This window comes from Onychostoma macrolepis, chromosome 14 (genome assembly GCF_012432095.1).
Source record: "Onychostoma macrolepis isolate SWU-2019 chromosome 14, ASM1243209v1, whole genome shotgun sequence".
NCBI classification, from domain to species: domain Eukaryota; kingdom Metazoa; phylum Chordata; class Actinopteri; order Cypriniformes; family Cyprinidae; genus Onychostoma; species Onychostoma macrolepis.
The window spans coordinates 15,431,577-15,447,040 of record NC_081168.1 but is presented as its reverse complement, the minus strand read 5'-3'; the positions used below and the strand labels follow the sequence as shown (position 1 = coordinate 15,447,040).

General features: G+C 35.8%; 1 protein-coding gene across 5 annotated transcripts in view; it reads right to left on the bottom strand.

Annotated features, from left to right (window-relative positions):
• The window catches only part of atp8a1 (ATPase phospholipid transporting 8A1), a 157,940-nt gene that overhangs the window by 38,711 nt on the left and 103,765 nt on the right, over positions 1 to 15,464 (bottom strand). For all 5 annotated transcript variants that reach the window (XM_058797390.1, XM_058797389.1, XM_058797391.1 and 2 more), the window contains 3 exons: positions 14,465 to 14,529; positions 6,082 to 6,254; positions 3,020 to 3,203 (listed from right to left, as the gene is read on the bottom strand). In XM_058797390.1, coding sequence (XP_058653373.1) covers positions 3,020 to 3,203; positions 6,082 to 6,254; positions 14,465 to 14,529 — 422 coding nt within the window. The remainder of the gene's footprint in view (positions 1 to 3,019; positions 3,204 to 6,081; positions 6,255 to 14,464; positions 14,530 to 15,464) is intronic.

The window sequence follows — 15,464 nt, the reverse complement described above, 5'->3', positions numbered from 1 at the left end:
AATCATCTGGATTCTGTCAGATTTACTGAATATAAAGTGCTGTTTGTGCCGCTGTCACTGTGTGTTTAACCTTCATCAAGTCAGACAGATGTCTTTTTTCAAACAGTCGATGAGTAGTTCACTCCAATTTATTATGTTGCTTCATACACATGTATATTACAAAAGATTGAGTAGATAAATATATTTACTAAATATTTTCACCATATTTTCTGCCGAGTTCAGCACACTACACATCAAAAACAGGCTCAGCACCAGAACTCTACTTCTGATTTACAACACTTAGGCGGACCGAGTGAACACTTGAGTGATTTCACATGCACAACAATTCGCTGATAATTCATAAAATTGTGTTTTCGTCTGGCTTAGACATCAAAATGTAAACAGAGATGTGCTTTGCGCACTAAATAAGCCCCAAAATGCTGATGAAGGTGTTTACGTGCAGATCAAAATCAGGATACCAGAGATAAATCTACATGGATTGTTTTCTTTAAACAGTTTATGAAATTAAACTAAAGAAAATACAACTGACATGACCTTACATGTTATTGGTTACAAAGCAAAACAGATGCAAGTTGTTTGTTTCACTGTAACCCATTTATATGGCCGCTGAAATAAATATAATATGCTAACAGCTGAACTTGTACAGGTGCTCAAGATTAGTGGCTTACAGTGACCCTCCATGACAGTGTAAACAAGTAATGTGTGTTATATGTAAACATGGTCAAAGGATGATTTAGGGATGCCATGTTTTATTTCCTACAGAGCACCCTCAATGTGACAGCGTTATAAACATCATTCCTCTAAAACAAACAGCCAGTCACTTCTATGAAGGCAAGAACAGCAGGGTGGGATGTAAGGGGTACGGAAGGCCTTTGAGGGGCTCAGGGGCTGTTTGACCTCTGGATGTGAGGAGAGCGAGTTGATGACAGAGAGACTAGAGTGGAGTCTGGATATGGAGCCCCCGTCTTAAAATCTGCTGATCTGTGGAGGACCTAGTGTGAGGCTGAGGCACAGCAGCATTCCAGCTCACACTGATTTATCCCTTCACGTAAACAATTTAATCACATCTTCAAAACAGGCCCCAAACAAAACTAAAGACCCTGGGTTTAACACAAATTAACAGCATTCTGTGAGAGCCCTGTTGTGAGATTAGCTTTAAATGAATTTCACACTTGGGCAGCACATGGGTCAGATACATCTAGCCACACACACACACACACACACACACACACACACACAAAATGCTATACCATAAGATCTGCTACCAACAGTAACGCATACTAATTTAGAATTAAATATATAATTATTAACAAATATAAAATTATAACTAATATACTGTACCATCACTTAATATTATATATTATATGGATGTGCTTTAACCCTGTAAAACCTGATGGAATGGAACAGTTTATTAAATCTTTAGACAAAACAAGAAAATCTAAAATTTGGTGAGTATCATATTTCACGCATCAAACGTTAATGGCTCTTAAGGATAATATAGTGTTCATACTAGGCAAAAACTCAGCAAAAATATGCAATTTGGTGCAGTTGTTGATATGTCTATGGCCAAAAAAGATGAAATTCTGACAGCTTGTATGGCCTTTATGACAGTATATCAGACTAACATTACTAAGTATCTCCCAATATATAATAATATATTTATTATACATTGTATAATTACAGTGGTGGCCAAAATTAGTACAACACTAGTATTTTCACAGCTAAAAAATGCTTTTAAAGTCAGTTATTTCTATCTTTTGCAGTAGTGTGCCAGTAGGAAATATCAGTTTACATTTCTAAACATTTTGCCATTAATTTTAATAATTCAGTGAGATTTATATTTGCACAAGGAGCCTGACAACAGCCAGCTCCACACAGAAATCTGATCTCATCATCATCCAATCTGTCTGTAATGACATGAAGAAACAAACCGAGACAGACTAAATCCAGAAGAACTGTGGTAACATCTCCTATATATATATATATATATATATATATATATATATATATATATATATATATATATATATATATATATATATATATATATATATATATATATATATATATATATATAAAAAGAGTTACATATTATAGAGTTTTAGTTAATTTAATACTAATATATGGAATCATACAGTATGTATAACATTTTCATCTAGTTTAACAGTTGATGAGAAGCCTTATAGTACAAATCAACATGACACTGGTTCAGGATGATGAATGCATACTAGCTGCCAGCACTGCACATTGAAGTTTGCCGTCTGATCCAGCACATATCATACAAGCCATTTTGCTAGAAGGCAGTTTGGGTGACTTTCTATGAACCTGCCTGCATTCCCTGCCACCTCCACCCGCCTCCACCTACAATACGATGAGGGCACTTAAGAAAAGACAAGATGCTTTCTTGGGTAATCTGATGCATGAGGCCAGTGAACAGACTGCTTGAGGCAGTATAGAAAAACAAGTGTGAAGAGGGATGTTTCCACGAACTGCATGAAAGGTGAAAAGAAACTTGGGACAGAGATGGAGAGCAATGTTGACAGCGATCAGCGACACTTGAGCTCTTCTTTTGTTAAAACACACAATGAAGATTATGCTATATCAAAATCTGTGAATTACAAAACAACATCTTAATTAAGTTTACATAAGAGGGACAGATCCAGTTTCACCATCAGCAGGGGTTTGAGTAAGTGAACACTCAAGCTGTGTAAACTGACCTGACCGACCCGTTTTGATATCTCAGACTGCAGAATCTATGAGCAACAGATTTTAACCCTTCACCCTAGATACATAATCTAGAACCAGATTTATTTTCTGGGAGTCACACTGTAGTGACAAGACAAAAGTGTTAGTTTACATTGGGAACTGATATGTGCTTCAGGTTTAGAAGCAGAGATTACATTTTATTTGTATAATAATGCATGATTTTTCATTAATTTAAATTTCCCCATGTCATTATAATAGATAACTTAACTTATTCTTTCTTCCTGCAGGCATGTGCAATTTGATAGTTTCTCACCTGTGCAATAGAGTAGTCTGATGAGTTGGCAGCCTGCAGCCCTTCATTGCCAGAGATACCAACACCCACATGGGCAGTCTGGATCATGCCCACATCGTTGGCTCCATCGCCAATGGCCAGTGTGATCACTTTCACCTGCTTTTTCACCATCTCAACCACCTCAGACTTCTGCAGAGGTGAAACCCTGGAAAATAAATAAATATTACAATTTGACAAGTAATATCTCTGATGTGGAACACTGTTGAAACTCCACGTTTGAAACTGACATTTCATTTCTTTCCTCAAGGAAAGAGATTAGAGATTTACAACATAATTGCAGATTTGCAATGGCACCTTTATAGAGGGATCTGAGGCTATTTTTCTTGTTGCCAATTATTAGTGTTGACAACCATTTGATTTCTTGGCCGTCTGTTGTGACCTCAACAGCTGCGGTCACATCTCAGCTTCACATGATGAATGTGTCTCTTCAAAAAGAGAGGTTAAAAGAGGACTTCAAACTCTCACACAGAAATTCACTGCTCAAATAGAAAAAATTTAAATTACTGGCACCTTTAACTATTGCTTCTAATTACCATTTAGAAACTTATCTATAATTGTGTCTTCACCACCAAATTCATCACCAAATAACATCTAAAAACTAAAACTAAAAACTGTTCAGTTTTGGGAACAGTCATTTTTCTTAATGTTTTTCAAATAAGACTCACCATGGCAAAATTTACATAAGAATATTGTGAAATATTATTACAATTTATATATACATATATACGCACACACACACACACACATTTTAATCAAAGATATTTCTGTAACGGCAAAGCTGAATTTTCAGCAGTACTTTATCCTGTCTTAAATGTCACATGATACTTCAGAAATCAATCTAATATGCTGACTTGCTGCTCAAGAAACATTTCCTTTTATTATCAGTGTTAAAAACAGTTGTGCTACTTTTGTGGAAACAATACATTTTTCAGGAATCTTTGATGAATTTAAAGCTCAAAAGAAACTTTTATTTGAAATAGACTTATTCAGCAAGGATGCAAAATTTTATTAAAAAAAAAAAATATATATATATATCTCTCAAGTAAATATGTTATTATATGTCCTATTAGTTAATTATGAGTAATGAGTATAGATGTTTAAAAATATCACTCTGATTGACACCGATTCAATTTATTACTGATCATTTTGTGAACTTGTTCGACTGATTCATTAAAAAAAAAAAAAAAAAACTCAAAAGAATAAATGGCTGACAAATCGCTGAAGCATCACTGCAGCTGGCAAGCCAGTTTTACACAAGTTCTGAAAAAAGCGAAAAACACCACCAAACCAAACCTGACAAATATATAATTTACTACAGAAAGTTCAATGGTTTTTCACGAATGTTGGAAACCCATTACATTTAGAACCGGGCAAATTTGTGTTCCTGATGAAGCCCGACCTGAGCCCAGGATCCCTGACCTTTAAAAAAACATATACAAAAGCTTGCAGCACATTACAGTACTGCATCATCTGTGTCAGCAAATGAAATTAAGGTCTCGCTTTCGGCTAGAAAAACTCCTCTGGGGTTTAACCCCGGTTTAACGTTCACAGGTCATCCTGTAAGCAATGGACGTAGAGTGATGTAAGGCTCTCCAGTGAACCGGAGATTGCTGCCGATATAGCAGGAGACCTCTAGAGTCAGTTTAACATTTACTCATCTGCAGGCACAAAGCTGCTCTCCTCAGGACACCGTGTGGCTGTTCGTATGTGTGTGTGTGTGTAGCGAGCGAAAGCAGATCGGATAGATTACATCAAGCATTGCATAATGGCTGTGGCACCTGTGGTGTGCGTTGTTTCTGGAAATTGACACTGATTTTTGGCAGTTCCTTGTCACGCTCAATTGGTTCCTCATATGTTTCTTTCGCTGTGTAGCATTTTTTGGAACGGTACACACTAGTCTGCTAACACAGTTTAACTTTGTGTATAACTGACAGACATTCTGACTACAATCTACTATTATAAAAAATAACACTCATTAGTAAATTACTGCTTTGAGAGCTAGTATAATTATGTTTATTTGGAGGGTTGCGACCTACAGGGAAGGTCATTTGTTCTTTAAACAGCACAGCGGCATTTCCCTGTAATTGTCTGCCAGTCACTTGATGTTTTTGTGAGTGCAGAAAAATGTCCACTGATGGCGTCAGTTCCCTGGAGGGCAAAAAGGGTTATTAACCCGCAAAGACATATTTACATCCACCTGTGAAACAGTAAACATTTAAGCAGAGCATGACAGTACAACTTCCCGTGTACTTTGGTTTAACAACAGAAATAAATTTAAAACTGCACCTGATTACAGTGACAATTTGTAATAATTGGACTCTTTTATTCTCATTGAAAAAACAAACATCCCAGGCCTGGACACTGAGAAGAAAAAAAAAAGAAGAAGAAAAAAAAAAAAAGACACTTCATTTTTAGTAGGGGTGTGCGATATATCGGATTTGTCAACCAGTAGAAATTTTTGACTATCGTCTCTACCACGGTTACATAAAAAATGTGACGTCTAAACTATATTGTGATATACATCATACCGTGAAATAAAATGGCTTATATAAAATATTGGTCATATTTCCCACCCCTAATTTGTAGCAATTGAAAACTGGAAACTTTCTTTTAATTATTGTGGGTTTTTTAAACTTTCTGATGGCAAAAGACCACCAAATACGATGATTCCCTTGTGATGGTCTCTCTTCATAAAGTTTCAGTTTGATATTTTCATGCTGACAGACCAATTTGGATTGTGTGTGAAAATTAACCATTAAAAAAAAAAAAAAAAAAAAAAAAAAAAAAAAATCGTCATCCTTTTTGTCTCCCAAATTAAATGATTGACTTAGTTGTCTTTGTACTACAGCCAAAATAAACTGAAATATTATCTGGATAATATTTACTTTCAAATGCCCCCTTGTGACACATTTTAAAAACCCCTGATACTGTGAATCTTTGTTGTAATACTTTGTAAGGGTTTATGTTACTGTTGTTAAGTTACTCTCTCTGATTTTCAGCAAATTCAGCAAATAGTTACATACCTGCAGCATATCACAGCCTTGCAGGAAAGAGCCAAGTCCAGGAAATACTGGCGTGCCCCGAAAGTGAGGGCATACTTCAGTGTCTTTCCATCTATGATGAGAGCGAAGTCGTTCTCCTTGTGCAGAGCTTCTCCCAGCAAGCCGCAGTGATGGCTGAGCATCTCCCTGGTACCCTGCACACAAACATGTATAGAATAACCTAAGATATTGATAAACATTTCATACAAAATTACATTATTACAGTTGCGTAACAGACTAAATCAGCTGGTATGTAGATATTTCTTTGAGAAACGTGCAACTCAAAAGACTGAATTCATTATGATAGGGATTTGTAATGCAATAAATCATAAAACTGTTCACAGACGTCTGATGAGACACCACACATGAACACCGGGATAATTTCCCCCTTTTCCTTCAATGCCAATGCAATCAGTCCCAAGAATAACATAGGATTTCACATGCAGAGCACCAGACACTTTTGCACATGGGGTTTACGTCTGTTTATTGTCAATGCACAGAGCATCAAAGTGAGAACATACATATGGCACGCTTCATTACAGAGAGTGCAAAGCCGAAGCTGGGTGTGATGGTTCGTTTGTTAGAACAAGGCCTTTCAATGGCCCTGACCAGGAAACACAAAGGCATGGGAATTTACCCTGAGCACTAGAAAAGCTGCAGACCTCAGTCTTCTCCCTCTCTCATTGTGTTCACACAATCGGAGTGAGCATACGTCTGGGTTTATGGGTTATTTCGGAGGAATGTCCTGTCCCAGCTGTATGGGCTTAAACCGGGAGCCAGGAATATTTCTGTGTGTTGATTAAACCTGTAAGAACTTAATCAACACTGACTGGGCCAGAGAAAAATTGGGATCTTTGACTTAACCTGACTGTTGTTTTAAACTGAGTTTAATGGTGAAAACTGTACTTTCAGCAGAAAATGCACCTCGTAATAAGAGGCTGTTATTGTAAGAATTTGGGACGTGTGGGAGGATGCTTCTGTGTTTGGATTAGGAATGCTGCTGTACTCCATAAAAGTTTCCTATAAAAATCACACAGCTCCTGCTCATAAAATGATCCAAATCTTGGTAGTAGAGGAAACACCACACACCAGCTCACGGTTCTGCAAACAACTACTTAAAAAAAATAAATTTAAAAAAATAATCATAAGAAAGAGAGTCAGTGGTCTCACTACATAACCTCTCAATAGGTCTGAGAGTGAATGTGAATCATCACAGAAATTCCTCTTTCCTCAAAGAAGCTGGTCTTCATAGCTTTAAATCCCTGAGCATTGTGGGTAAACAAACCAGTGCATGTCTCTATCTGCAGCTCATGTTCCGCAGCTGTCCAGCATGTTCTTGGCTTCACATTCCAACATGGTGAAGACCATGACACAAACAAGCCCTTCTATATCCGAGGAGTGAAATAATGACTAATAAAAGCAAGTTTATGCAGAGCAGACAGGATCGAACGCTGAAGAATTCCAAAGTATTCAAAATGTCTCAAAAACAGCAGAACTGTCAGCGTTAGGGCCTTTTACGGTTAGATTTCTCTTTTAGGTCAACTACTCTCATAGTGGAGAAAAAAAATACTAAAAGAGAATCTCTCAACAAGTGTGTTAACGTTAATTAAACTGTTGACATTTTTTAAACCTAGCTATATAAATAACATCATTTTGCTTAACAATAGACATTTAATAAATTTGCCAAAAATCTGACCAATACCAATAAGCTGAGAATATAATATAATATCCTATGTAATAAGAATAATACAAAGTTATGATATTGTTTTAATTATTAATCCATAGTTATTGCTGTTTTTAATGTTTTAACTATTAGTATCATCATTGAAACAAAACAGCAACATACATACACACACACACACACATACATACACACACACATAAACACATATACACATATATATATATATATATATATACACACACACACACACATTTGTTTTTCTATACTTGTGAGGACTTTCATAGACTTCTATTGTTTTTATACTGACCTAACAATATTTTCTATTGCCCTACACCAACCCTACCCCTAAACCTACCCCTTACAGAAATCTTTTTGCATTTTTACATTTTGAGATAAACTTCATTCAGTATTTTTAATAATTTATTTCCCTTGTGAGGACCGGCCAAATGTCCTCACAAAGTCAAAAATGTTAGGTTTTACTATCCTTGTGGGGACATCTGGTCCTCACAAGTATAGCTAAACAAGCCCACATATACACATATACATACACACACACACATACATACATACTAAATAAATACAACTTGTTTTAAACAAGTTAATTACATTTGTCAAAAACAAATTGCTACATTTTTAAAGTGGTCCAATGCCAATGATCTAAACCTTATATCAGCCGATACATGACAATGGACAAAATAAAAAAAACAATAAGAAAAGTAAAAAAAAAAAAACCTAACCCAAAAAAGAAAGAAAAAAAAAAAGTTACATGGCACATTATAATCATTACAGCTGTCTTACACCAAAAAGCTTCAATGAGATCTATGCAGATGATCACTACTAAATCTGATACTGAATATGTGTGTGTGTGTGTGTGTGTGTGTGTGTGTGTGTGTGTGTGTGTTGAGGAAGGCAGATGCCTAAGGGTAGTGAGATTACACCTTGGGGACCAACCAACATTCTCCTGGCACAACAGACTCTGAAACCCAAGCTCAAAGGAAATATTTAGAGAGAGAAGCCTCAGGTTTCAGAGAAAGAGAGAGAAGTGCAGCTGTAAGAGCTTCTCTAATATGTGGAGTCCATTCTGTAGGTGTCCACGCGTGTAATAGGTGTATATAATACACAAGTCTACCACAGACAGTATAAGATCAGATGATAAGACTGCTTATGAAGACTAATGAGAGGACAATGTCTCCATTTCCTCACAAGTCATCGCCATTTCCCAGTCTCCATTTAGGAAGCTCGGCTCAAACACTCTCAGTCGTCCAAACAGGCCTCTGTGTTATGGCTGTGCGAGCAAACCGGACCGTGATGACTCAAAAGTGTTTGCTTTGCAAGTGGGCAGAAGGCATCAGTGGGATATACAGTACATCAGCGCTTCCACACATGGCCAAGATCCAGCAGATAACGGCTGATTTAGGCGCTTTGGAAATCCTTTTACTGAGATGCCTGGACTCAAGCATGTGATATCGGACATTATCAAGGAGCGGAAGGACATAAAGGCCAGGTTACATGTGTCATGCAATGAAGTAATGACAGATAGAAGCCTGCAAGTGCATACATACACTCACAAATGTATATAAATATGCCTAGACGGACACCCACTTGCACACTACTGCCTGACAGAATCAACTGGCTATGAAAGAAAGAGAGAATATGGTTATTTCATACAAACAAGAAACTCAATTGTTGGTCAACTCTTTTCATGCAACATATATAGGAAAAAACTAACAAATCAAAGGAACACAAATAGCAGAAACTGGGAATCGAGGAATCAGTTATGGCTTTGCTTATTAGATGGGTTTTAACACAAATTTCACAACTCGATTTGATTCTGACTCAGTTTTCGATTCAATTCGTTTGCCGATTCGATTCAATATCGATTATTTTGGATGCATATTAGGTACAGTACATGACAAATTTTCTCAAGGAACAAAATCTCAACTAATGCTGTAAAATATAAATGAGAGTCAGTTAGTGCTACATTGTTGTTGAATGTTGAAGGTTAAAATGAACTGATTTGTATACAAATGCTTAAATTACACTCAATTAAGTTTTTATAATAATAAAGTTACAATTACACAGGCTAATTATATTTCTACTCCAATCAGTGTTTTGAAATATAAACATTTAAATGTTGGCTGTAATAAAAACTTGATGGATTTATTTAAGCATAAATTAAATATTGAAGAACAGTAAAAAATAAAAAATGAAATAAATAAAAATGATAATGAATGTGTTACATGGTGCTATATATCTAGCAAAATGCTCTTCTCTAGTGTTCATTTCTCTAGCTGACCGAATATGTTTTTTCTGGAGTAAATGTGACGTCAATACAACAGATTGTTAACCATGTCACGTAACATCTTTGCACAGTTGAAACACTGATTGAACGATTACGAGAGACAGGATACGGATTTTGGTAAGTTGTAATCTTTCTTTTAACATACCTTCACATGTTTATTTCATGCTGAAACTGGTATTAAAGCGGAGGAAATGATCGGTTCACATGCGTTGGCGCTTCTCTTGAACTGAGGCGCTACAGCGATTTGTCCCCCCTCATGAAACGGTGCCAAAACAGCATTTATTGTTTGAATACGGTCATAAAACGGTAAGACTTTGAAATTTGAGACTTCAAAAGTATCAAAGCACAAAGCTTATTGCGATTTAGTGGATGGGATGTGCGCTAAAATGTTGCGTTCATTAACTGAAAACAGGCTAGACTAATTGATTCTTGGAATTTAAGAATCAATATTGTTTCGTAAAAATTTGAATCAATTAAAATTGAGAAATTTATCTTTACCCAGCCCTATTACTCATGGCTAAGAGGATGCCATGCATTTTATTATTTTTTTTGTATTGCTTTAAATTGATCACAACATAAATCACCTCCAAAATCAGTATAAAGCCTCGTTCAAACTGTCAGCCCAAATCCAATTTTTGTGCAAATCTGATTGAAATCCGATCATATTTAGATAGTCTGAATGGCAACGGACTACATGAAATCCAATTTGTGCAACTACGTTTCGAGCTACATTCGTATGTGATTTGGAATCCTATTCAAATCGCATTTCTGGAAATCAGTTTCAGTCTGAACTGGCAGATCGGATTTAGCGTAGCTTTTTCACGTCCTCACGCCACGTAAAACGTAAACACTTCAGACGTTTTTGCAGAAAACATCCTGAACATCTTGCAGAAGCAAGCTTGTGTCTTTGTGAAGTGTAAGTCAAGCGGGAAAAAAACAACAACAATATACTGGTATACATACATCTTCGTGTTTTGAAAGTAGCGGAGACAAAAAAAAAAAAAAAAAAGGCTAAGTAGCGGAGATGGCAGCACAGAATAAAGTCGCATATTCAAGCTTCCTGCGTTTCTGCCACTGCCTCACAAGATGCCAAGACAACATCTGTATTGCAATTGCTGTTACTGTTGTTTTTAGCGTAGGCATAACAACGACATTAGAAACCAATGCACATTCAGTAAAAACGAAAGAGCGCTCATGGACACACAAATCGGATAGGAACAGTTGCTATACACTGCGTGGATAGTCTGTTATTTAAATCAGATTCCATCCGGATATGCACAAAATCGGATTTGGGCTGACAGTCTGAACGAGGCTTTAGGCTGTCACTAACAACAAACAAATGCCTATCAACAGCTTTTGAAAAACAGAAAAGAAAAAAATAAATAAAATACTAGAAACAACTTTTAATTTGAAATCTTAAGAAACAAAACCTTGTCAAGATCACAAGAATGATTTTGAGAAAACAACTTATGTTCAGATAACAAGAAAACTTTTATGATGTTGTGATCACAAGAAAACAAAGTTTTTTTTTTTTTTCTTCATTCAACTCAATTTTCTTGTGCTCTTGAGAAAAATGAAAATGAAGATCTCAAGACCAACTTTAGTTATGTTAACAAAATCACTGAGAACACATTTATGTTCGAGAAAAACGTTTTTAAATTTTAAATGAAAATTCTTCGATTTTCGAACAACTTTTATAGTGCCAAGAATGAAAGAAAATCAAAAACAGAAAAATACTGCTTTCAACCTATAGCATTCTAAATTACAAACTGTATTTGTTAATGAAACTCACTAACATTACAAAATGGACCTCAAGGGGAAAAAAATAAATGCTACAGTCAAGAAAACAAAATTAAATTAAAAGACAGAGCGCTCTGTGCTTTGCAGAATCTCTATTTTTGGCCCCATTTCTTTCCTCCTTTGTACTCTTCCACAATCTCTCCATTCTCTCAGCTTATGTGAACACTATAGCTCTTTTTCATCTGCGAGCAGCAGAAGGCACTGCGGTCCGCCACATATTTAATGTGATTATTGAGTTACTGTTCTCTGACCCGTCCCACAGAGCCTTGCATTTTCCTCCACTGAGATAATGAAACCCCCTCAGACGTCCGGTGAAGACCTCAACCCCTCTCTCCAGGCCGGATGAGTGGGCTCCTTCATCCATCTTGTTTTCCTTAATACGCTGAATGTGTTAAACGCAAAAAACAAGAGAAGGACCGAGGGGAAGGGAGGCGCACTGTTCCAGTGTTTTCTCCTGCAATGTGAGAGCACGGCAAATCCCACCACTGCCGGACCTCAGAGCGCCCAGAGAATTCCTCCTTGTTTTCTTTTCTCGTGTTGTTTAAGCATGTGCATATGCATGGGAGACCAGGCGCTGACATTTCAAATGGCGGCTGTCTGCTTTATGGAACGCTCCTCTTATTTCTCTCCTCTTTTTCTTTGGCTCCATCTATCACGCTAAACGACTGTTTGACAGACTGAGAGCCGTCCTTCATCGCCTAAACCCCACCCCCTTCACAACAGGACGGGCCCCACCCGACCAGGGCTTCCGCTGCATGTGCACAAGCTGCGCAAAATGGTTTCTAGAGCCCTTAACTTCCACAGACAACAGACAAGACCCTCCCTGCAGGGGCCAGCTGACCTGTAGGCTGTGTGTGTGCGCACGTTTCAAATGGTTTCCTTCTTTGAAAGCGGATGGCTTTCAGTTTCATCGTCAACAGAATAGATTCTCCCATCAGGGAGTTATTGGCCTGTACCTTGGTGCATGTGTGTATATGAAATAGGGTCCTAAACCCCTGTTCTAAGTCCACAACCCCTTCCAGTCTTTTAAACGGCTCCATGCGGTGCAACCACATCCTCTCTTTCCTATAAGCTCTATTTGACCAACACATACAGTGGGATCCCAAAGTCTGAGACCACATTTCAAAATACATGATTTACATGACCTGGAAATAAACAATGTTTCAGAAAGCTGAACATTTCAAAACAAAGAAAGGTATCGATATATGTATGATATAAAATCAATTTGAAAGATTCTGCAGTATTTCTAGGCCACTTATCAAAAAAAAAAAAAAAAGGAAAGACATGCGACTCTTTTGTATAGATGATCAGATGTTCCTGCTTCCATTGACGATCAAGACACACTTTGGATCATCTCAATTCATGCTGGAAACATTAAAGCAAAATGGGGACAAATCCAGTACTAAAAAATATAAATGATGTTAATATTTTAATTCATATTTTTACTTTTTTTTGTTGTTCTTTTATTTATGTATATATACACACACACTACTTTTCAAAGGTTTGTGGTGGGTAGGATTTTTAATGTTTTTATAAGTCTGTTATGTTTACCAAGGCTGCAGTTATTTAAGTGAAAATATTATGAAATATTACAATTTAAAATAACTTTTAAAATTTTATACACATATGTGTGTGTGTGTGTATATATATATATGTATATATATATATATGTATATATATATATATATGTATATATATATATATATATATATATATATATATATATATATATATATATATATATATATATATATATATATATATATATATATATATATATATATATATATATATATATATATATAAATAAAATTGTAAAAGTTATTTTAAATTGTAATATTTCATAATATTTTCTATATGTCTGTTTTTCTTTCTTTTTTAATGCATTTTATTCTTTCGATAGCAAAGGAATTTGATAGAATTTTCAGCAACTTTTTTGTGGATACAATGTTTATTAAGAACATTTTATGATCACCTGATGTTTGTCATTTTCTATATAATCATTGAGAAACCAATTTTGTAATTTATTAGCAATGTTGAAAACAGTTGTGTTGCTTAATGTTGTGGAAACTGAGAATTTTTCTCAACATTCATTACGGTCATATTTGATCAATTTAATCTGTTCTTTCTTACCAAAGAAAATAATCAATTTCTTTAAAAAAAAAAAAAAAAAAAAAAAGCTACCGACCCTAACTTTTGAACAGTAGTGTAACATCAAACAATAAATATTTAATAATAATAATAATAATAATAATAAAATAGTTGAATTATAAAAAAATACAAAATAGAAACTTTTTAATAATTATTTTTGGGCCCCACTGTACCACTTTATTGCTTGCGTTCAAAGAAATATGAGAGAAACCAGAGGGGAATGGTTTGGATGAAAACACAAAACAAAACCTATATCTGTTCTGGAAGACAGTCACATTGGGAATTATGTCACATGCTTTCATGTATCGGGGGGGCTGAAGTGATTCGTCAGTTGTCGTGTCTTTTCATCTCTTCTCTGAGCTTGCATTACAAATGATGACATGTAACTGGTTTTTCAAATAAACATACACCTCCATCTCAATACTCACATCCAGGGTGTCCTCGTTTATCACCAGCAGGCCCATGTTCTTTGTGAGCAGTTTGCAGGAGTGTCCTTCAGGGAAAAAAAGAAAACTCATTACTTAAACCTATCACTATTAAGCCTGAAAACATATGGTATATTTGTGTGGAAAAAAACACCTTTCTTGGCATTTGAACAAATGACGAATGGTTTGCTGCAACTTAGTATTTTAGCAATAGATCAACATTACAAAGATATGCTTCGTGTAACCACAGCAACGGATGAAAGAAATGACTAATTGAGGAGTGAAAAGCACATTTTGTGATTAAAGTTTACAGCAGACCTGAGTTTAAAACTCCCACGCCGCATTGGTTTTAACGTGCATTTCCAGTGTTCATATGAGATCACAACTGGAAGCTTGACAGCGGGCTCTCTCTCAACCCGATAAAAAAAGCACGACATCCCATCATCCATCAGGATGTGTCTAAACAACATAAAGGGTGGAACAAGTCCATTTGCTGTTTAATAGGTTACCGACACCTCAGTATTTGAGGAGTGATGTCCGTGGGGAACAGTTTGTGCGTGTGTGTGTGCTGGAAAGAATCAATTGGACACTAGTTTTAAATAAAAGTTACTGTAAAGGATAAGAATTGCCCAAAAGATAGACCTGCTATATTTATCCTAGCAACAATATTTCAAACATCTATAATTGTTGGAGCTTTTATGGGGGGAGGGGTTGGAATTTGGGGAAAAAAATGCAACGGACTTACACAATTTAACAGCAATTTATTAAAATTTTTACAAAAATTACATTAAGGCCTTATAAAATGTTCCCCCCCTCTAATTTATTTTTACCAAATTCTGTTTTCCAGTGCTTTTCTGGATTGCATTTTAATGGTTTATTTAGATTTTCATAATCAAAAGCATGAATTGACTTTTTTATTTATTTGTTTTCCCAGAAATACTGTGTTGTTACATTTTCTGCTAAATAAATGGTCTTTTTGCGGCTTAATATTCAGTCACTTGTC